This window comes from Heterodontus francisci, chromosome 20 (assembly GCF_036365525.1).
Source record: "Heterodontus francisci isolate sHetFra1 chromosome 20, sHetFra1.hap1, whole genome shotgun sequence".
In the NCBI taxonomy this organism is placed as follows: Eukaryota; Metazoa; Chordata; class Chondrichthyes; order Heterodontiformes; family Heterodontidae; genus Heterodontus; species Heterodontus francisci.
Genome location: NC_090390.1, coordinates 86529254 through 86554856, shown reverse-complemented (window position 1 = coordinate 86554856; position 25603 = coordinate 86529254). Strand labels below are relative to the sequence as shown.

General features: G+C 47.5%; 1 protein-coding gene across 1 annotated transcript in view; it reads left to right on the top strand.

The window, feature by feature from the left end:
* Positions 1 to 25603, top strand: part of fgf8b (fibroblast growth factor 8b) — a 68094-nt gene that overhangs the window by 7747 nt on the left and 34744 nt on the right. The window contains exon 4 of the mRNA XM_068053397.1: positions 10381 to 10487. Coding sequence (XP_067909498.1) covers positions 10381 to 10487 — 107 coding nt within the window. The remainder of the gene's footprint in view (positions 1 to 10380; positions 10488 to 25603) is intronic.

Genomic DNA, 25603 nt, shown 5'->3' with positions numbered 1-25603 from the left:
TGTGCGTGTGTCTGTGTGTACATGTCTGTCTATATGTGTGTGTGTGTGTCTGTGCGTACATGTCTGTATATATGTGTGTGCGTGTGTCTGTGTGTACATGTCTGTCTATACGTGTGTGCGTGTGTCTGTGTGCACATGTCTGTCTATACGTGCGTGTGTGTCTGTGTGTACATGTCTGTCCATATGTGTGCGTGTGTCTGTGTGTACATGTGTGTCTATATGTGTGAGTGTGTGTGTCTGTGTGTACATGTCTGTCTATATGTGTGTGTGTGTGTCTGTGTGTACATGTCTGTCTATACGTGTGTGTGTGTGTCTGTGTGTACATGTCTGTTTATATGTGTGTGTGCGTGTGTGTCTGTGTGTACATGTCTGTCTATATGTGTGTGCGTGTGTCTGTGTGTACATGTCTGTCTATATCTGTGAGTGTGTGTGTCTGTGTATACATGTCTGTCTATATGTGTGAGTGTGTGTGTGTCTGTGTGTACATGTCTGTCTATATGTGTGTGCGTGTGTCTGTGTGTACATGTCTGTCTATATGTGTGTGTGTGTCTGTGTGAGTGCGTGTGTCTGTGTGTATATATGTCTGTTTATATGTGTGAGTGTGTGTGTGTGTCTGTGTGTACATGTCTGTCTATATGTGTGTGTGTGTGTGTGCTTTAGCCTTATCCATGAACCAGGCTGAAGTGGGTCTTCCTTACAATGGGATGATACACCAGGAAACAGCTCCAGATTCAGAACGCCGCTTAAAACAGAGGCATGTATCTATCCCCAGTTAGAGTTCTGTCAAACAGAGCTGGAGAACACATCTGTGTTTCGGAAACTAAATATTTCACTGCAAAAAAGAAATCACAGAGCCAATGTTAACAATGATTGGAAATTAGGACATCTAAAGCTTCTGACCGTGACAATTTAGAGCATTTTTCTCAAACTGGGGTCTGAAGACCCCTGGATCAACACAGTGACCTTCAGGGGGGTCGGTGGTGCAAGGCCAGCCTTACAGGTGGGCAACTGCCCAGGAAACCACTGTTAAGAGTAAGCAAGTGAGCGGCGATCATTGGCGTGCTCTGCTCCCCATATGTTCCTACTCTTTCCCTGCTTCTCCAATGCTTTCTCCATGAACTGTTCTCTCTGTGCACCTGCTCTCCCCATGCTCCTGCTCCCTCTGTGTTCCCGCTCTCTCTGTGTTCCCGCTCTCTCTGTGTTCCCGCTCTCTCTGTGTTCCCGCTCTCTCTGTGTTCCCGCTCTCTCTGTGTTCCCGCTCTCTCTGTGTTCCCGCTCTCTCTTTGCTCCTGCTCTGTCTGTGCTCCTGCTCTGTCTGTGCTCCTGCTCTGTCTGTGCTCCTGCTCTCTCTGTGCTCCTGCTCTCTCTGTGTTTTCGCACTCTCTGTGTTCCCGCTCCCTCTGTGTTCCCGCTCCCTCTGTGTTCCCGCTCCCTCTGTGTTCCCGCTCCCTCTGTGTTCCCGCTCCCTCTGTGTTCCCGCTCCCTCTGTGTTCCCGCTCTCTCTGTGTTCCCGCTCTCACTGTGTACCCGCTCTCTCTGTGTTCCTGCTCTCTGTGTGTTCCTGCTCTCTTTGTGCTCCTGCTCTCTGTGTGTTCCCGTTCTCTCTGTGCTCCTGCTCTCTGTGTGTTACCGCTCTCTCTGTGTTCCCGCTCTCTCTGTGTTCCCGCTCTCTCTGTGTTCCCGCTCTCTCTGTGTTCCCACTCTCTCTGTGATCCCGCTCCCTCTGTGTTCCCGTTCTCTCTGTGTTCCTGCTCTCTCTGTGCTCCCGCTCTCTCTGTGTTCCCGCTCTCTGTGTGTTCCCGCTCTCTGTGTGTTCCTGCTCTCTGTGTGTTCCTGCTCTCTCTTTGTTCCTGCTCTTTCTGTGTTCCCGCTCTCTGTGTTCCTGCTCTCTCTGTGTTCCTGCTCTCTCTGTCTTCCTGCTCTCTCTGTCTTCCTGCTCTCTCTGTCTTCCTGCTCTCTCTGTCTTCCTGCTCTCACTGTGTTCCTGCTCTCACTGTGTTCCTGCTCTCTCTGTGTTCCTGCTCTCTCTGTGTTCCTGCTCTCTCTGTACTACCGCTCTCTCTGTGTTCCTGCTTTCTCTGTGTTCCCGCTCTCTCTGTGATCCTGCTCTCTCTGTGTTCCCGCTCTCTCTGTGCTCCCGCTCTCTCTGTGTTCCTGCTCTCTCTGTGCTCCTGCTCTGTCTGTGCTCCTGCTCTCTCTGTGTTCCTGCTCTCTCTGTGCTCCTGCTCTCTTTGTGTTCCTGCTCTCTCTGTGCTCCTGCTCTCTCTGTGCTCCTGCTCTCTTTATGTTCCTGCTCTCTTTATGTTCCTGCTCTCTCTGTGTTCCTGCTCTCTCTGTGTTCCTGCTCTCTCTGTGCTCCTGCTCTCTCTGTGCTCCTGCTCTCTCTGTGCTCCTGCTCTCTTTATGTTCCTGCTCTCTCTGTGTTCCTGCTCTCACTGTGTTCCTGCTCTCACTGTGTTCCTGCTCTCTCTGTGCTCCTGCTCTCTCTGTGTTCCTGCTCTCTCTGTGTTCCTGCTCTCTCTGTGCTCCTGCTCTCTCTGTGTTCCTGCTCTCTCTGTGCTCCTGCTCTCTCTGTGTTCCTGCTCTCTCTGTGCTCCTGCTCTCTCCAGGTTCCTGACAAGGTTAGACAGGTTCTGCAGTGAGAAGCAGACATACTGATATCTGGCAGTAAAAAACATTATTGAAACAATGTTTCACTTATTGTATTTTAATTCAGATGGGGGTGGGGGGAGGGGGGACCTGTAATTACAAATTCATTTGAAAAGGGATCCTTCAATGAGGAAGTTTGACAATCATGGATTTAGACTAGCCTTTTATAACATTGTCTATAGATCTAATTAATGACCAAGCAGAGCTCCAAAAGAGATTTGACTTTCTATCTTACTCCGTAGTATTGCACTATTTGTTGCAAGTAAGGAGTGTCTTATGTATGAAGTGTCAGCTGTGACTCCGTGAGTAGCACAGTCACCTACATTCAACGTTGTTGTAGGTTTGGACCCCATTCCAAGACTTGAGCACATAATCTTGGGTTCTACTCCAGTGTGGTACTGAGGGAATGCTGCACTGTCAGAGGTGCCATCTTTTAGATCAGACTGCACTCTCAGGTGGATGCAAAAAACCCCGTGGCATTTTTGAAGAAGGAAAGGCGAGTTCCCCCTTGGCCAATATTTATCCCTCAATCAAAATCACTGAATCCGCATAATTATGCATTGTTGTTGCTGGGATCTTGCTGTGCACAAATTGGCTGCTACATTTCCTACATTACATTACATTTGGAAAGGTACTTCATTGGCTGTGAAGAAATTTGGGAAATCCTGAGGTCATGAAAGGGGCTGTAAGGTTTTACTTTCATTCTTTCATATTTTATTCCTCTGATTTGTCACTGCTATCACAACATCAGTCCAAAAGGTCTGCACAGACTGGTGGTGGTGAAGTAGGGTGACACGCTTTGGTTAGATGTATTCCTGGAGGTTTTATCACTTGCCTTCCTGGCTCCAACCTTCCCACCTAGTAAAATGGCCTTTTTGCCCATATCCAATACTTTTCATTAATAATAAACAAAAGTGTTAAAAAAGGAATAAAAACTCAAATTTTCTCCTGGGTGTTGCTCACAGTAGTGTTCAGGAGATTAATCTTTAATTCCTGGAGACTCTAGGAGGGTTGGCAACTCGATAGTGAAGCTTAATGCCCAGCTCCCCCTGCCTTTGAACCTTTCTCCCAAGCTGCAGTGTCCCCTGGACACGGAGGTTCAAGCACAGAGTTTGAAGCAGGTTTACTGGAACATGCATGAGGCTGAGAGGTAGTTGTTCCCTACCTGCTGACATTCCAGTCCAATATATTCAAGAAAGAGTTAGATATAGTGCTTCGGGATAATGGGATCAAGGGGTATGGGGAGAAAGCGGGAACAGGTTACTGAGTTTGGATAATCAGCCATGAGCGTATTTAATGGTGGAGCAGGCTCAAAGGGCCGAATGGCCTACTCCTGCTCCTTTTTTTCTATGTTTCTATAATATCTCCAACTCTTTCTGTGCTCTGGATGGGAGGAGGGGGAATGTTTGGAGGTGGTCCTCACTACAGCTGGCCCAAGCTGTGCCCTCTTGTTTTGTCCTTAATATGAAGATATCCTAAATATACGACAAAAAGAGTGTGTTCAAATCTCACCCAGAGTGCCCCCCCCCCTTACGTTACATACAAAGGGAGATGACAATTGAGATCGCTGAGCCTTTTAGACAAGAGTTTAGATATGCTATGGGAATCCAGTTCCCTCTTATATGACTCCCAGAAGCCAGGTTTGCAATGGTAGTTCAACCCAATCCTTTCAGTGCACATGTCCAATTACCAGTTGACCTTTTACAGGAGAAAGGAACTTTTTTTCATTTGTTCATGGGATGTGGGCGTTGCTGGCCAGGCCAGCATTTATTGCCCATCCCTAATTGCCCAGAAGGTGGTGGTGAGCTCCCTTCTTGAACCGCTGCAGTCCATGTGGGGTAGGTACACCCACAGTGCTGTTAGGAAGGGAGTTCCATGATTTTGACCCAGTGACAGTGAAGGAATGGCAATATAGTTCCAAGTCAGGATGGTGTGTGACTTGGAGGGGAACTTGCAGGTGGTGGTGTTCCCATGCATTTGCTGCACTTGGCATTCTAAGTGGTCGAGGTCGCAGGTTTGGAAGGTGCTGTCGAAGGAGTCTTGGTGAGTTGCTGCAGTGCATCGTGTAGATAGTACACACTGCTGCCACTGTGCGTCAGTGGTGAAGGGAGTGAATGTTGAAGGAAGTGGATGGGGTGCCAATCAAGCGGGCTGCTTTGTCCTGGATGCTGTCGAACTTCTTGAGTGTTGTTGGAGCTGCACCCATCCGGGCAAGTGGAGAGTATTCTATCACACTCCTGGCTTGTGCCTTGTAGATGGTGGACAGGCATTGGGGAGTCAGGAGGTGAGTTACTCACCGCAGAATTCCCAGCCTCTGACCTGTTCTTGTAGCCAAAGTATTTATGTGGCTGGTCCTGTTCAGTTTCTGGTTAATGGTAACCCCCAGGATGTTGATAGTGGGGGATTCAGCGATGGTAATGCAAATGAACATTAAGGGGAGATGGTTAGATTCTCTCTTGTTTGAGATGGTCATTACCTGGCACTGGTGAGGCACAAATGTTACTTGCCACTTATCAGCCCAAACCTGAATGTTGTCCAGGTCTTTCTGCATCATTATCTTTCTTATCTGAGGAGTCGTTAATGGTGCTGAACATTGTGCAATCCTCAGCAAACATCCTCACTTCTGACCTTATGATGGAGGGAAGGTCATTGATGAAGCCACTGAATATGGTTGGGCCTAGGACCCTACCCTGAGGAACTCCTGAAGTGATGTCCAGGGGCTGAGATGATTGGCCTCCAACAACCACAACCATCTTCCTTTCTGCTAGGTATGACTCCAACCAGCGGAGAGTTTTCCCCCTGATTTCCATTGACTGCAGTTTTGCGAGGGTTCCTTGAGACCATACTCAGTCAAATATTGCCTTGATGTCAAGGGCAGTCACTTTCACCTCACCTCTGGGGTTCAGGTCTTTTATCTGCTCGAATGAGGCTGTTGTGATGAACAAGACAAAAAAACTGCTACCTGGTTGAGGGAGGGCTGAATTTTTAACAAACTGGGTCAGGCAAGTTTGAGTTGCTGGAGAGAAGCTTAAGTTGATGATACAATGAAGAGCAAATAGGGTTGACAGCATGCAGTGTGATATTAGCAATGAACACATTAACCAGCCTGTTTAACACATCAGCACCAATTAGACAATTCCTGGGCATCTTGCCAGCAAGAATGGGCAGGCTGTGGGGTGTTCTGCTCAATGCCCGTCCATTATTCACAAGTAGTTAAAATCAGCCCTAGATACTGTATCATTGGAAGGGAATATTGTCTCATTGGGAGGGAAACTATTATTGGGCAGGATACTGTATTATTGGGTGGGATAATGCTTGATGGGGAAAAAATTATCGCTTCTAGCATTGCTACTTTAAAAATTCTTGTCATTTCTATTTCAGTGCAGCAAGATAATGAAGACACAGGAATTTTTAAAAAATGGAAATCAGGTCACTAACTGAAGGGGAAAAAATTGTAGGGCTTTGGGGAAAGGGCAGGGGATTGAGACTAATTGGATAGCTCTTTTGTCCAGCTGGCACAGTCACGATGGGATGAATGGCCTCCTTCTGTGGTGAATGATTCTACGATAATTGTCCTGCCACACAGACCAGGAAGGTGGCAGATTCAATTCCTGCTCAATGTTCAGTCAGCCGATCTCAGCTGGGGTAGTGTTAGATAACCAACTGTTAGCCTTAGTACTCCTAGCGAATGTAGGAGAATCTGTCATGTTGGAGGTTCCACTGCTGATCAATGTTAAGTGCTCCCTGTCACAAAGTATGTGTGTGCAGATGTCAGGAGATGAGAGGATTAGCCTTGGTAGTGATATCTTCAGACTGAACGCAATCAAACAGGAAAAATGATCAATTGGGTGAGGTACCTAAAGAATGCATAATCCAGCAAGAGTCAGAGTCTTCACAGAGAAGACAGGAAACTGGAGAAACATGTTATCCATTCAATTATGTTTTTCTTATAATCCTAACCCTCCTCTACCATAGATAATGAATCTCAATTACTCAAGTGGTCTTTCTTCATAAACCAAGTAATGATCATCAGGAGCTATTTGAATTTGGAGCTACACAGCTGAATCCATCCTGTCCTTACCAACGTCTACACACATGTACCTCTGGGAATTTGTCGTCTTTGAACTGGTCAAAAAGATTATGGCTTTAATCTACACATAAGGGCCACATTTCCCTATAAAATACGCAGGGCCTGCATTCTCTATAATATACACAGAAGGTGTTACTCTCTAAAACATACAAAGGTATATCCATTTCTCTAAAATATATACATGGGCTACAATTCCCAATAATATATGATAAAATAAAATCCAAGATCATATTTTTAAAGTCAATTATGATTTTGCTGAAATCATTTAGAAGAAAGGAATAACTTTTTATCATACAGTATTTTTCTTGACTTCCCAAAATGCTTTACAGCCAATGAAGTACTTTTGAAGTGCAGTCACTGTTGAAATGTGGAAAACGCAGCAGGCTCCCACAAACAGCAATGTGATAAAGATCACATAATCTGTTCTGGTGATGTTGGTTAAGGGATAAATATTGGCCAGGACACCAAGTAGAACGTCCCTGCTCTTCTTCGAATAATGCCACAGGAACTTTTCCATCGACCCGAGAGGGCAGGCAGGGCCTCAGTTTAAGATCTCATCCGAAAGGTGGAACCTCCAACAATGCAGCACTCCCTCAGTACTGCACTCGGAGTGTCTGCTGAGAATTGTGTACTCCAGTCACTGGAGTGGTGCTTGCACCCACAACCTGCTGAATCAAAAGCAACATTGCTACCTATTGAGGCAAGGCTAACACCCTCGCAATCATTGACACAACAGCTAGTGCAGCCACACAACCTGTTGTCTAGCACTGCCCTCCTGATGAGTAACTCATTGCTTTTCCAGTGTGTTGTGGTAAAGGCACCAACTCTGAGCCATACAGATCTAGAAAATCCTAGATAAAACAGAAAATGCTGGAAATACTTGGCAGGTCAGGCAGCATCTGTGGAGAGAGAAACAATATTAATTTTTCAGCTCAATGAAAGGTCTTCACAGATGCTGTCAGATCTGCTGAGTATTTGCAGCATCTTCTATTTTTATTTCAGATTTGCAGCATTCGCAGTGTTTTGCTTTAGAAAAATCCTGGGTTAGATCATGAGTGTGTGCTAAGTTGGTGTCAGATGGAGCATGTGTGTGGACATCAGGTAAGGACAGGATCAGCTCTGGCTGTGTTGCTTTCACAGTCAAGCAGGTGGTCATAAATCACACCCAGGTAGCAAACAGTGACTGCTTCAGGGGGGGGGGAAGGAAAAATGAAGCAATATGAAAACTGAAACCAGTTCATTGGTGAGCTCCAGATGGGTTAATATAGGTTGGTTCAAGGACACAGTTCAAACTGATAAATTGCTGAAGCTTTCCCCTTAAGTGTCCTGGCCAATATTTATCCCTCAACCAATGTCACTAAGGCAGATTATCTGACCATTACCTTCCTGCTGTTTGTGGGACCTTGCTGTGTCCAAAATTGGTTTCTGTGCCTCCTCCATTAGGACAGTGACAGCACTTCAAAAGTACGTTATTGGTTGTAATGCACTTTGGGATGTCCTGAGGTTGTGAAAAGTGCCATCTAAAGACAAGTTCTTTCTTTCCTTTATATTTAATAGATTGATACTGTACCACTGGGTAACACACTGCTGCCTGCGCATGATGCTGCTTATAAAGCAACTGAACCCTTTGATAGATTGCTGCAAGGGTGTTCAAACTATGCTCATAGGACCAGCAGTGTTACCCAATTCGTGGCAATATCAACCTCAAAGAGAAGACAACTTGTGTCTAGTTGTGTATTTATTTCTTATTTGCTGCTTGTCCTGTTTGAAGGGTTGGAATTTTTTTGGTGCCAGCAACTCTGAATACATGGAACTTAATGAGAACATTGATTTAAATGTTACATAAGAACACAAGAAACAGGAGCTGAAATAGGCCGTGTGGCCCTTCCAGGCAGAGCGGGCTGGTATAGAGCATGGCTGATATATTACTTCAACTCCACCTTCCCGCACTATCCCCATGTCCCTTAGTATCCAAAAATCTATCGATCTTTGTCTTAAATATACTCAACAACTGAGCACCCACAACTGTCTGGGGCAGAGAATTTCAAAGATCCACAACCCTTTGAATGAATAAATTTCCCCTCATCTCTGACCCTGGCAGACCCCTTATTCTGAGACTGTGGCCTCCAGTTCTTGACTCCCCAGCCAGGGGAAGCATCTACCCTGTAAAGCTACTTAAGAATTTTTGATGTTTTAATAAGATGATGAGATAAGTGGCCTTGAGGCGCCATGGTATGTATTTATGTGGCCCATGAAGTTGAGAACTTGGAGAGCCCAATGTGTTCCTGGATTGTAGCACTTACACTACATGGTGCAATCAGACAATGTTTTCAGCTGAGGGATCTATCTTCAGTTTTATTTCAGACTGATGGCTCTAACAGCCTGGTGTGTAATGAGATAGAAATTGTTGGAAACACTCAGCAGATCAGGCAGCATATGTGGAGGGAACAGTTTTATAGATAGAAGGTTTGATGAAGGCTCTACATCTGAAACATTAACTCTGTTTCTCTCTCCACAGATGCTGCCTGACCTGCTGAGTGTTTTCAGAAATTTCTGTTTTTATGTCAGTTTTTTTTAACAACTTTTTTTGGAAGTCTCATTCATGTTGCTTCTGGCCTAAGGCACAGAACTGACACAAATCTGTCGCCAAGTTGTCAGTCACACTCAGAGAGTCTGCAGAGATTACTGATGTGAGAAATGAAAATGTCACATTGGTGCAACAAGGAATGATGTTCTGAGGTTGAGCCTGAGACAGATTGTTGGGGACAGTATAGATAGGGAGCTTTACTCTGTATCTAACCCTGTTTTTTTTTCTTGTTGTTAACCCATTAACGAAATCATTCCACCTCCTTTCCTCTGTCCACTTCCATCCCTTCATTCCCCCAATCCCTCTCATTTCCCGACTCCCTCCACCCCTGTAGAGGGAGCTTTACTCTGTATCTAACCCCATGCTGTACCTGTCCTGGGAGTGTTTGATGGGGACAGTGTAGAGGGAGCTTTACTCTGTATCTAACCCTGTGCTGTACCTGTCCTGGGAGTGTTTGATGGGGACAGTGTAGAGGGAGCTTTACTCTGTATCTAACCCCCGTGCTGTACCTGTCCTGGGAGTGTTTGACGATGATGCTTGGTAGATGAAATAGGAAAACTGTTCCATTCTCCAGCATCATCATTTCATAACTTTGTTGAGTACAGAAATTGGCCCATTTTCTCCTTCCTGACACTTTTGCTACAGAGCTAATGGTGAAGCTTTATCTGGAACTGTTAATCGTCACCCAACATACGGTGTAACAATAAAAACAAGAAATGCTGGAACCACTCAGCAGGTCTGGCAGCATCTGTGGAAAGAGAAGCAGAGTTAACGTTTCGGGTCAGTGACCAAGTTCCGAAGAAGGGTCACTGACCCGAAACGTTAACTCTGCTTCTCTTTCCACAGATGCTGCCAGACCTGCTGAGTGGTTCCAGCATTTCTTGTTTTTATTTCAGATTTCCAGCATCCGCAGTATTTTGCTTTTATACGGTGCAACAATCTGGGAGCAGTGTGATAACAGGATGAGAAGGGATCACTTGCATCTTGAATGTTAAAAATACAAGAAGCTTGCTGATCAAACACTCACTGCTGTAGCCCTTTGTTTCCAATGCAGCCAAACTGATTGTGGAGACAGACACTTTTGGGAGCAGAGTCCGCATCAAGGGAGCAGAATCTGGGTTTTACATCTGTATGAACAAGCGAGGAAAACTGATCGGAAAGGTAAGGGTTAATGTGAGAGTGGCGGCTAAACTTTTAAAGCAAAACTCAAAGTTTCGGAAACGGGGGTTGAGACAGAAAGAGAAATTGGGAAAACATAGGACAGAGCGAAAAATAGAGAAACGGGAGCTTTTACAATATAATACATTAACATTTACGTGTGATATTTCTTTGTCCGCTATTTTAACAGAGGCATTAAAGTGTGTTAAATAATCAGAGGAAGTGTTCGTTTTTAATAGTGCACTACATAATTTCAGGGCAAGAGGGAGAACCAAAAATAGAGAGTACAAAAAGATAGTGAGGCCAGAGGAGAGAACAGTAATTGGGAGGCAGAGTGGAGAGGGAGACAGAGAAACAGGGAGCAAGTAATAGAAAGGGAGACAAAATAGATAGAAGCCGGATCAGAAAAAGATAAATTGAGAGAAAGAGTAATAGAAATGAAAACAGGGAGAGGAAATAGTAAGTAAAGCAAATATTGATTGGCAACTCTTTAGATCGAATAGTTTGGATGGGGTAGTGTTTGTGCAGTATGTCCAGGAAGCTTTTCTGACTCAGTATGTAGACTGCCCGACCAGAGGGGAGGCAATATTGGATTTGGTACTAGGTAATGAACCAGGGCAAGTGATAGAGCTGTTGGTGGGCGAGCACTTTGGAGATAGTGATCACAATTCTGTAGCATTCACTGTGGTAATGGAGAGGGATAGGTATGTGCAACAGGGCAAGGTTTACAATTGGGGGAAGGGTAGATATGATGCTGTCAGGCAGGAACTGAGGAGCATAAGTTGGGAGCATATGCTGGCAGGGAAGGGCACGGTCGAAATGTGGAACTTTTTCAAGGAGCAGATAGTAGGGGCCATTGATAAGCATGTCCCTGTCAGACAGGGAAGGGATGGTCATGTGAGGGAACCGTGGTTGACAAGAGAGGTTGAGAGTCTTGTTAGGAAGAAGAAGGATGCGTATATAAAGTTGAGGATAAAGGGCACAGGCATAGCTCTGGAGGGATACAAGTTGGCCAGGAAGGATCTGAAGAAAGGGATTAGGAGAGCTAAGAGAGGGCATGAAAAATGCTTGGCGGGTAGGATAAAAGAAAACCCCAAGGCCTTTTACGCGTATGTCAGAAATATGAGGATGACTAGGGGGACCATAGGTCCGGTCAAGGACAATAGCGGGAGACTGTGTGTTGAGCCGGAAGAGATAAGTGAGGTTTTGAATGAGTACTTCTCTTCGGTATTTACGAATGAGAAGGGGTGTATTACTGAAGAGGACGGTGGGAAGCAGACTGGTAAGCTCGAGGAAGTGCTCGTTAGGAGGGAAGATGTGTTGGGGTTTTTGAATAACTTGAAGATAGACAAGTCTCCCGGGCCTGACGGGGTATATCCAAGGATGTTATGGGAAGCAAGGGATGAAATTGCAGAGCCGCTGGCAATGATCTTTTCATCTTCTCTGCTGACGGGGGTGGTACCAGGTGATTGGAGGGTGGCAAATGTTGTGCCCCTGTTCAAGAAAGGGAATAGGAACAACCCTGGGAATTACAGGCCAGTTAGTCTTACTTCGGTGGTAGGCGAGTTGATGGAAAAGGTGCTGAGGGATAGGATTTCTGAGCATCTGGAAAGACACTGCTTGATTCGGGACAGTCAGCACGGTTTTGTGAGGGGTAGGTCTTGCCTCACAAGCCTGATTGAATTCTTTGAGCAGGTGACCAAGCAAGTGGATGAGGGTAAACCAGTGGATGTGGTGTACATGGATTTTAGTAAGGCATTTGATAAGGTCCCCCATGGTAGACTTATGGAGAAAGTCAGGAGGCATGGGATAGTGGGGAATGTGGCCAGTTGGATTAAGAATTGGCTAACTGATAGAAGGCAGAGAGTGGTCTTAGATGGTAAATACTCAGCCTGGAGCCCAGTTACCAGTGGCGTGCCGCAGGGATCAGTTCTGGGTCCTCTCCTGTTTGTGATTTTTATTAACGACTTGGATGAGGAAGTCGAAGGGTGGGTCAGTAAATTTGCAGATGATACAAAGGTTGGTGGAGTTGTGGATACCGAGGAGGGCTATTGTCGTCTGCAAAGGGACTTGGATAGGTTGCAGTGCTGGGCTGAAAAGTGGCAGATGGAGTTTAACCCTGAAAAGTGTGAGGTCGTCCATTTTGGAAGGACAAACATGAATGCAAAATACTGGGTTAACGGTAGGGTTCTTGGGCATGTGGAGGAGCAGAGAGACCTTGGGGTCTATGTGCATAGATCATTGAAAGTTGCAACTCAAGTGGATAGGGCTGTGAAGAAGGCATATGGGGTGTTAGCGTTCATTAGCAGAGGGATTGAATTTAAGAGCCGTGAGGTGATGATGCAGCTGTACAGGACCTTGGTAAGGCCTCATTTGGAGTACTGTGTGCAGTTCTGGTCGCCTCATTTTAGGAAGGATGTGGAAGCCTTGGAGAGGGTGCAGAGGAGATTTACCAGGATGTTGCCTGGAATGGAGAATAAGTCTTACGAGGAAAGGCTGAACATTCTAGGCCTCTTCTCATTAGAAAGGAGAAGGATGAGGGGTGACATGATAGAGGTTTATAAGATGATCAGGGGAATAGATAGGGTAGACAGTCAGAAACTTTTTCCCCGGGTGGAGCAAAGCGTTACAAGGGGTCATAAATTTAAGGTGAAGGGTGGGAGATATAAGGGGGATGTCAGGGGAAGGTTCTTTACCCAGAGAGTGGTCGAGGCATGGAATGCCTTGCCCGGGGAAGTTGTTGAGTCAGAAACTTTAGGGACTTTCAAAAGGCTTTTGGATAGGTATATGGATAAAGGAGAATGATGGGGTATAGATTAAATTGTCCTTGACAGAGGACAAAGGATCGGCACAACATTGTGGGCCGAAGGGCCTGTTCTGTGCTGTATGTTCTATGTTCTATGTTCTATGAACGAGGGAAACAGTCATAAACAGCGAGAGACAGAGTGAGAGAAACAGTCATGGAGTGGAGAAGGAGAGACAGAGTGAGAGAAACAGTCATGGACTGGAGAGGGAGAAACAGCGAGAGACAGCGAGTGAGAAAAAAACGGAACAGATTGGGATAAGAGAAAGATACATAGCGATCGAAGCAGGAGAGAAACAGGAATAGAGAGACAGAAAAGGGTGGGAGAAACAGAAATGGAAGGAGGAAGAAAATAGTCAAAGCAGGTCAACATAAAAGGGGAATAAGACAAAAGTTGCAGAAAGTGTACAAAAGAGAAAGGTTCACTTTGAATAAAACGGTTGAAAGAAGATTGCACTGTTGATACTATAAGCCTCTGATCTTACACTGTGCTACCTGCAGAATGTCAGCACATAGGTTTGTATATGTCCTTTTATTGTGAGACCTATGGACCAGGGCGCGTGTTTTCTACCATCATCAGAGGGTTAATTTCCTCGTTAAGGTTAGGTCATTGATTGAGAAAGTTGTGTTAGAAAGCTGGGTGCAAAATCAACCGCCTCCCCTCATCCTATCCCTCCATTTTAAATGATTGCATAAAGGTCAGACGAAGCCACCTGTGATCCAGACCCCTTTCGCAACAGGAATATTACACTCTGCGGTCCTAACGCCGAGAATCTTACCCCCACTTCGTGAGAATGCAGAAATCTGACTCCTTGATTCACTCCCTCTCCCGATCTCGATTTTTTGTTAATACAGGGGATTAAAATTTGAAATGTAAACTGAAAGCTGTGGGTGACCCGCAGAGGTGGGGTCAGTGCCGCCTCCTCCCGAACTAGGGGGACATTTTCCCACTCGCCATGCTGACCCAGACAGTGCAAACTACCCCGACTGCCCACAGTGACTCCAGCCTCCAGTTCAGGAGGAAACACAAACACATCACAGGGCATTAAAACTCGTGTCTTCGATAAAATGTTTAATTCTGACCGGATGATCGTTAGACTTCTGGACACAAAGACTATTATAAACAGCTGGGCGCTCTGTTTATTATATAATGTCTATTAAAGTAATGTGCAGATACATGCTCAAAATTTTAATCCGGTTAGGAATCTCTGTGTATGACATTACAGTCATAAAATAATTCTAAATACCATTTTATATTCATTATTATAGTCCCGATAGCTGGACAGTTCGATAGATAAAATAACTATATAAAATATATGGATAGATATAATTCTATTGACCATCTGTTTCTGTGGTGGGGAGGGCTGAGTCCTGGTGTCTGCTTGCTGGGAACTGAAGGGTTGTGTTCGCTTGGAATGGAGGGCTGCCTCTCTCCCCCTTCCACTTGTCTAATTCTGTGTCACGTCGAATCGCTGAGTCCCGGATCCTTGCAGCTTAACTGTGACCAACAGCAAACACATATGTACCGCAGCCCCGCGCCCCCGCTTGCTCCGCCATCTGTTTGTTGAAGAGGTGATATTATTCCTTGTGACAAGTTGTAATTCACAGTGCCCAGTACTGAGCCGTGCACACGGTCTGCGGAGGGAGAGGAGAGGGGGCTTTATCCCGCACATGGAAACTGATACCTGCTACACTGAGGGGCCGCTGGTTCGATACTTCATGGGTCAAGATCGTTTGCACATTGCAAATACCTATCCTGCCACCCACACACCGACACTGCCATCTACACACTTACCCTGCCACAGAGTCAAAGAGTTATACGGCACAGTGGCGCAGTGGTTAGCACCGCAGCCTCACAGCTCCAGCGACCCGGGTTCAATTCTGGGTACTGCCTGTGTGGAGTTTGCAAGTTCTCCCTGTGTCTGCGTGGGTTTTCTCCGGGTGCTCCGGTTTCCTCCCACAAGCCAAAAGACTTGCAGGTTGATAGGTAAATTGGCCAATATAAATTGTCACTAGTATAGGTAGGTGGTAGGGAAATATAGAGACAGGTGGGGATGTTTGGTAGGAATATGGGATTAGTGTAGGATTAGTATAAATGGGTGGTTGATGTTCGGCACAGACTCGGTGGGTCGAAGGGCCTGTTTCAGTGCTGTATCTCTAATCTAATCTAATCTAGAAAGAGCAGGAAGAAACAGGCCCTTCGGCCCATCGTGTCCATGCCCGCCATCAAGCACCTAACTATTCTAATCCCATTTTCCAGCACTTGGCCCGTAGACTTGTATGCTATGGCGTTTCAAGTGCTCATCTAAATACTTCTTAAATGTTGTGAGTGTTCCTGCCTCGACCATCGCTTCAGGCAGCGTGTTCCAGATTCCAACCACCCTCTGGGTGACAACATTTTTCCTCAAATCCCCTCTAAACCTCCTGTCCCTTACTTTAAATCTATGCCCCCCGGTTACTGACCCCTCCACTAAGGGAAAAAGTTTCTTCCTATCTAACCTATCAATGCCCCTCATAATTTTGTATACCTCAATCATATCTCCCCTAAGCCTTCTATGCTCTAAGGAAAACCACCCTAGCCTATCCAGTCTCTCTTCATAGCTGAAATGCACCAGCCCAGGCAACATCCTGGTGAATCTCCTCTGCACCCTCTCCAGTGCAATCACATCCTTCCTATAGTGTGGTGACCAGAACTGTACACAGTACTCCAGCTGTGGCCTAGCTAGCGTTTTATACAGCTCCATCATAACCTCCCTGCTCTTATATTCTATGCCTTGGCTAATAAAGGCAAGTATCCCATATGCCTTCCTAACCATCTTATCTACCTGTGCTGCTGCCTTCAGTGATCTATGGACAAGTACACCAAGGTCCCTCTGACCCTCTGTACTTCCTAGGGTCCTACCATCCATTGTATATTCCCTTGCCTTGTTAGTCCTCCCAAACTGCATCACCTCACACTTCTCAGGATTAAATTCCATTTGCCACTGCTCCACCCATCTTACCAGCCCATCTATATCATCCTGTAATCTAAGGCTTTCCTCCTCACTATTTACGACACCACCAATTTTTGTGTCATCTGCAAACTTACTTATCAGGCCTCCTATATTCGCATCTAAATCATTAATGTATACTATGAACAGCAAGGGTCCCAGCACCGATCCCTGTGGTACCCCCCTGGTCGCAGGCTTCCACTCGCAAAAACTACCCTCGACGATTACCCTCTGTTTCCTGCCACTAAGCCAATTTTGGATCCACTTTGCCAAATTGCCCTGGATCCCATGGGCTCTTACCTTCTTAACCAATCTCCCATGCAGGACCTGATCAAAAGCCTTACTGAAGTCCCTGTAGACGACATCAACTGCTTTACCCTCATCTACACATCTAGTTACTGCCTCGAAAAATTCAGTCAAATTAGTTAGACACGATCTGCCCCTGACAAAGCCATGCTGACTATCCCTGATTAATCCCTGCCTCTCCAAGTGGAGATTAATCCTGTACCTCAGAATTTTTTCCAGTATTTTCCCAACCATTGATGTTAGACTCACCGGCCTGTAATTACCCGGTTTATCCCTGATACCCTTCTTGAATAAGGACACCACATTCGCTGTCCTCTGGTACCTCTCCTGTGACCAGAGAGGATTTGAAAATTTGTGTCAGAGCCCCTGCTATCTCCTCCCTTGTCTCACATAACAGCCTGGGATACATCTCATCTGGGCCTGGGGATTTATTCACTTTTAAGCCTGCTAAAACAGCTATATAAAAAACATCCCTTTCAATGTTAATATGTTCAAATATATCACAATCCCCCTCGCTGATCTCTACACCCACATCATCCTTCTCCATAGTGAACACAGATAAAAAGTAATCATTTAAAACCTCACCTATGGCCTCTGGCTCCACACGCAGATTGCCACTTTGGTCCCTAATGAGCCCTACTCTTTCCTTGGTTATCCTGTTGCCCTTAATATATTTATAAACGCCTCAGGATTTTCCTTTATGTTGCCTGCCAGTGTTTTTTCATGTCCCCTCTTCACTCTCCTAAATTAATTTTTTACTTGTTTTAGTACACACCTACCATCATACCTGCCATTCTGACACTTACCCTACCATCCACACACCTACTCTGCCAGCAACACACTTAACCTGCGATCTACACACTTACCCAGCCATCTACACACTTACCATGCCATTAACACACATCCTGCCATCTACACGCCTATCCTGTCTTCCACACACTTATTCTGCCATCCACCCACCTATCCTGTCTTCCACACACTTATTCTGCCATCCACCCACCTATCCTGTCTTCCACACACTTATTCTGCCATCCACCCACCTATCCTGTCTTCCACACACTTATTCTGCCATCCACCCACCTATCCTGTCTTCCACACATTTATTCTGCCATCCACCCACCTACCCTGCCATCCACACGCCTATCCTGTCTTCCACACACTTATTCTGCCATCCACCCACCTATCCTGTCTTCCACACACTTATTCTGCCATCCACCCACCTATCCTGTCATCCACACACTTATTCTGCCATCCACCCACCTATCCTGTCTTCCACACACTTATTCTGCCATCCACCCACCTATCCTGTCTTCCACACCCTTATTCTGCCATCCACACGCCTATCCTGCCATCCACACGCCTATCCTGCCATCCACACACCTGTCCTGCCATCCACCCACCTATCCTGTCTTCCACTCACTTATTCTGCCATCCACCCACCTATCCTGTCTTCTACACCCTTATTCTGCCATCCACACACCTATCCTGCCATCCACACGCCTATCCTGTCTTCCACACATCCATCCTGCCATCTACACCCTTATTCTGCCATCCACACGCCTATCCTATCTTCCACACCCTTATTCTGACATCTACACACCTATCCTGCCATCTACACACCTATCCTGCCATCCATACACCTATCCTGTCTTCCACACACCTATCCTGTCTTCCACACACCTATCCTGCCATCCACACGCCTACCCTGCCATCCACACGCCTATCCTGCCATCCACACGCCTATCCTGTCTTCCACATGCTTATTCTGCCATCCACACGCCTATCCTGCCATCTACACACCTATCCTGCCATCCATACACCTATCCTGTCTTCCACACACCTATCCTGCCATCTACACACTTATTCTGCCATCTACACCCTTTTCCTGCCATCTACACCCTTTTCCTGCCATCTACACCCTTATCCTGCCATCCACACACCTATCCTGCCATCTACACACCTATCCTGCCATCTACACACCTATCCTGCCATCTACACACCTATCCTGCCATCCATACACCTATCCTGTCTTCCACACACCTATCCTGCCATCCACACACTTATTCTGCCATCTAAACACTTTTCCTGCCATCTACACCCTTATCCTGCCATCCACACACCTATCCTGCCATCTACACACCTATCCTGCCATCCATACACCTATCCTGTCTTCCACACACCTATCCTGCCATCTACACCCTTTTACTGCCATCTACACCCTTTTACTGCCATCTACACCCTTTTACTGCCATCTACACCCTTTTACTGCCATCTACACCCTTATCCTGCCATCCACACACCTATCCTGCCATCTACACCCTTATCCTGCCATCTACACACCTGTCCTGCCATCCACACATCCGTCCTGCCATCTACACCCTTATCCTGCCATCCACACACCTATCCTGCCATCCACACACCTATCCTGCCATCTACACACCTGTCCTGCCATCCACACACCTATCCTGCCATCCACACACCTATCCTGCCATCTACACAACTGTCCTGCCATCCACACACCTGTCCTGCCATCCACACACCTGTCCTGCCATCCACACACCTGTCCTGCCATCCACACACCTGTCCTGCCATCTACACACCTGTCCTGCCATCTACACACCTGTCCTGCCATCCACACACCTATCCTGGCATCTACACCCTTATCCTGCCATCTACATAACTCTCCTGTCTTCCACACACCTGTCCTGCCATCCACACACCTATCATGCCATCTACACACCTATCATGTCTTCCACACACTTATTCTGCCATCTACACCCTTATCCTGCCATCTACACACCTATCCTGCCTTCTGCACACTTATCCTGCCATCCACACACCTATCCTGTCTTCCACACACCTGTCCTGCCATCCACACACCTATCCTGCCATACACACACCTATCCAGCCATCTACACACCTATCCTGTCTTCCACACACATATCCTGCCATCTACACACCTATCCTGCCATCTACACACCTATCCTGCCATCTACACCCTTATCCTGCCATCCACACACTTCTCCTGCCATCCACACACCTCTCCTGCCATCTATACACCTATCCTGCCATCCACACACCTATCCAGCCATCTACACACCTATCCTGTCTTCCACACACCTATCCTGCCATCTACAGACGTATCCTGCCATTCACACATCTATCCTGCCATCCGCACATCTATCCAGCCATCTGCACACCTATCCTGCCATCTGCACCCTTATACTGCCATCCATACATCTATCATGCCATCGACACACCTATCCTGCCATCTACACACTTATTCTGCCATCTACACACCTATCCTGTCTTCCACATACTTATTCTGCCATCCACACACCTAGCCTACCATCCACACACCTATCCCGTCTTCCACAGACTTATTCTGCCATCCACACACCTACCCTGCCATCCACACACCTACCCTGCCAGCTACACACCTATCCTGCCATCTACACCCTTATTCAACCATCTACACACCTATCCTGCCATCTACACACCTACCCTGCCATCCACACACCTATCCTGCCAGCTACACACCTATCCTGCCATCGACACCCTTATTCAACCATCTACACACCTACCCTGCCATCTACACACCTACCCTGCCATCTACACACCTATCCTGCCATCTACACACTTATTCTGCCATCCACACACCTATCCTCCCATCTGCACACCTATCCTGTCTTCCACACACCTATCCTGCCATCTACACACCCACCATGCCATCCACACACCTACCCCGCCATCCACACACCTACCCTGCCATCTACACACCTATCCTGCCATCTACAAACCTATTCTGCCATCCACACACCTACCCTCCGATCTTCACACCTATCCTGTCTTCCACACACTTATTCTGCCATCCACACACCTACCCTGCCATCCACACACCTACCCTCCCATCTGCACACCTATCCTGTCTTCCACACATTTATCCTGCCACCTGCACACCTATCCTGCCATCAGCACACTTATCCTGCCACCCGCACACCTAACCCGTCTTCCACACACTTATTCTGCCATCCACACACCTATCCTGCCATCCACACACCTATCCTGCCATCCACACACCTATCCTGTCTTCCACACACTTATTCTGCCATCCACACACCTATCCTGTCTTCCACAGACTTATTCTGCCATCCACATACCTACCCTGTCTTCCACACACCTATCCTACCACCTACACCCTTATCCTGCCATCCACACACCTATCCTGCCATCTACACACCTATCCTGCCATCTACACACCTATCCTGCCATCTACACACCTATCCTGCCATCCACACACCTATCCTGCCATCCACACACATATCCTGTCTTCCACAGACTTATTCTGCCATCCACATACCTACCCTGTCTTCCACACACCTATCCTACCACCTACACCCTTATTCTGCCATCCACACACCTATCCTGCCATCTACACACCTATCCTGCCATCTACACACCTATCCTGCCATCTACACACCTATCCTGCCATCCACACACCTATCCTGCCATCCACACACATATCCTGCCATCCACATACCTATCCTGCCATCTACACCCTTTTCCTGCCATCCACACACCTATCCTGTCTTCCACACACTTATTCTGCCATCCACACACCTATCCTGCCATCTACACCCTTATCCTGCCATCCACACACCTATCCTGCCATCCGCACATCTATACTGCCATCCACACATCTATACTGCCATCTACACCCTTATCCTGCCATCTACACACCTATCCTGCCATCTACACACCTATCCTGCCATCTACACACCTATCCTGCCATCCACACATCTATCCTGCCATCCACACATCTATCCTGCCATCCACACATCTATCCTGCCATCTACACCCTTATCCTGCCATCTACACCCTTATCCTGCCATCTACACCCTTATCCTGCCATCTACACACCTATCCTGCCATCTACACACCTATCCTGCCATCCACACATCTATCCTGCCATCTACACACCTATCCTGCCATCGACACACCTATCCTGCCATCGACACACCTATCCTGCCATCCACACACCTATCCTGTCTTCCACACACCTATCCCGTCTTCCACAGACTTATTCTGCCATCCACACACATATGCTGCCATCTAAACACCTATCCTGCCATCCACACATCAACCCTGCCTTCTTCACACCTATCCTGCCATCTGCACACCTATCCTGCCATCTACACACCTATCCTGCCATCTACACACCTATCCTGCCATCCACACACCTATCCTGTCTTCCACACACCTATCCTGTCTTCCACACACCTATCCTGTCTTCCACACACCTCTCCTGTCTTCCACACACCTGTCCTGCCATCCACACACCTCTCCTGCCATCCACACACCTCTCCTGCCATCCACACACCTCTCCTGCCATCCACACACCTCTCCTGCCATCCACACACCTATCCTGTCTTCCACACACCTATCCTGTCTTCCACACACCTATCCTGTCTTCTACACACCTATCCTGCAATCTACACACCTATCCTGCCATCCACGCACCTATCCTGTCTTCCACACACCTATCCTGCCATCCACACACCTATCCTGCCATCCACACATCAACCCTGCCTTCTTCACACCTATCCTGCCATCTGCACACCTATCCTGCCATCTACACACCTATCCTGCCATCGACACACCTATCCTGCCATCGACACACCTATCCTGCCATCCACACACCTATCCTGTCTTCCACACACCTATCCCGTCTTCCACAGACTTATTCTGCCATCCACACACATATGCTGCCATCTACACACCTATCCTGCCATCTACACACCTACCCTGCCATCCACACACCTACCCTGCCATCTACACCCTTATTCAACCATCCACACACCTACCCTGCCATCCACCACCTACCCTGCCAGCTACACACCTATCCTGCCATCTACACCCTTATTCAACCATCTACACACCTATCCTGCTATCTACACACCTACCCTGCCATCCACACACCTACACTGCCAGCTACACACCTATCCTGCCATCGACACCCTTATTCAACCATCCACACACCTATCCTGCCATCTACACACCTATCCTGCCATCTACACACTTATTCTGCCATCCACACACCTACCCTCCCATCTGCACACCTATCCTGTCTTCCACACACCTATCCTGCCATCGACACACCTACCCTGCCATCCACACACCTACCCTGCCATCTACACACCTATCCTGCCATCTACAAACTTATTCTGCCATCCACACACCTACCCTCTGATCTTCACACCTATCCTGTCTTCCAAACACTTATTCTGCCATCCACACACCTACCCTGCCATCCACACACCTACCCTCCCATCTGCACACCTATCCTGTCTTCCACACATTTATCCTGCCACCTGCACACCTATCCTGCCATCAGCACACTTATCCTGCCACCCGCACACCTAACCCGTCTTCCACACACTTATTCTGCCATCCACACACCTATCCTGCCATCCACACACCTATCCTGTCTTCCACACACTTATTCTGCCATCCACACACCTATCCTGTCTTCCACAGACTTATTCTGCCATCCACATACCTATCCTGTCTTCCACACACCTATCCTGCCACCTACACCCTTATCCTGCCATCTACACACCTATCCTGCCATCTACACACCTATCCTGTCATCTACACACCTATCCTGCCATCCACACACCTATCCTGCCATCCACACACCTATCCTGCCATCCACACACCTATCCTGCCATCCACACACCTATCCTGTCTTCCACACACTTATTCTGCCATCCACACACCTATCCTGCCATCTACACCCTTATCCTGCCATCCACACACCTATCCTGCCATCCACACACATATCCTGCCATCCACATACCTATCCTGCCATCTACACCCTTTTCCTGCCATCCACACACCTATCCTGTCTTCCACACACTTATTCTGCCATCCACACACCTATCCTGCCATCTACACCCTTATCCTGCCATCCACACACCTATCCTGCCATCCGCACATCTATACTGCCATCCACACATCTATACTGCCATCTACACCCTTATCCTGCCATCTACACACCTATCCTGCCATCTACACACCTATCCTGCCATCTACACACCTATCCTGCCATCTACACACCTATCCTGCCATCCACACATCTATCCTGCCATCCACACATCTATCCTGCCATCTACACCCTTATCCTGCCATCTACACACCTATCCTGCCATCTACACACCTATCCTGCCATCTACACACCTATCCTGCCATCCACACATCTATCCTGCCAGCTACACACCTATCGTGCCATCTAAACACCTATCCTGCCATCCACACATCAACCCTGCCTTCGTCACACCTATCCTGCCATCTGCACACCTATCCTGCCATCTACACACCTATCCTGCCATCTACACACCTATCCTGCCATCCACACACCTATCCTGTCTTCCACACACCTATCCTGTCTTCCACACACCTTTCCTGTCTTCCACACACCTGTCCTGTCTTCCACACACCTGTCCTGCCATCCACACACCTCTCCTGCCATCCACACATCTATCCTGCCAGCTACACACCTATCCTGCCATCTAAACACCTATCCTGCCATCCACACATCAACCCTGCCTTCGTCACACCTATCCTGCCATCTGCACACCTATCCTGCCATCTGCACACCTATCCTGCCATCTACACACCTATCCTGCCATCCACACACCTATCCTGTCTTCCACACACCTATCCTGTCTTCTACACACCTATCCTGCAATCTACACACCTATCCTGCCATCCACGCACCTATCCTGTCTTCCACACACCTATCCTGCCATCCACACACCTATCCTGCCATCCACACATCAACCCTGCCTTCTTCACACCTATCCTGCCATCTGCACACCTATCCTGCCATCTGCACACCTATCCTGCCATCTACACACCTATCCTGCCATCTACACACCTATCCTGCCATCTACACACCTATCCTGCCATCCACACACCTATCCTGTCTTCCACACACCTATCCTGTCTTCCACACACCTATCCCGTCTTCCACACACCTATCCCGTCTTCCACAGACTTTTTCTGCCATCCACACACATATGCTGCCATCTACACACCTATCCTGCCATCTACACACCTACCCTGCCATCCACACACCTACCCTGCCATCTACACCCTTATTCAACCATCCACACACCTACCCTGCCATCCACCACCTTCCCTGCCAGCTACACACCTATCCTGCCATCTACACCCTTATTCAACCATCTACACACCTATCCTGCCATCTACACACCTACCCTGCCATCCACACACCTACACTGCCAGCTACACATCTATCCTGCCATCGACACCCTTATTCAACCATCTACACACCTATCCTGCCATCTACACACCTATCCTGCCATCTACACACTTATTCTGCCATCCACACACCTACCCTCCCATCTGCACACCTATCCTGTCTTCCACACACCTATCCTGCCATCGACACACCTATCCTGCCATCGACACACCTATCCTGCCATCGACACACCTACCCTGCCATCCACACACCTACCCTGCCATCTACACACCTATCCTGCCATCTACAAACTTATTCTGCCATCCACACACCAACCCTCTGATCTTCACACCTATCCTGTCTTCCACACACTTATTCTGCCATCCACACACCTACCCTCCCATCTGCACACCTATCCTGTCTTCCACACATTTATCCTGCCACCTGCACACCTATCCTGCCATCAGCACACTTATCCTGCCACCCGCACACCTAACCCGTCTTCCACACACTTATTCTGCCATCCACACACCTATCCTGCCATCCACACACCTATCCTGTCTTCCACACACTTATTCTGCCATCCACACACCTATCCTGTCTTCCACAGACTTATTCTGCCATTCACATACCTATCCTGTCTTCCACACACCTATCCTGCCACCTACACCCTTATCCAGCCATCTACACACCTATCCTGCCATCTACACACCTATCCTGCCATCCACACACCTATCCTGCCATCCACACACCT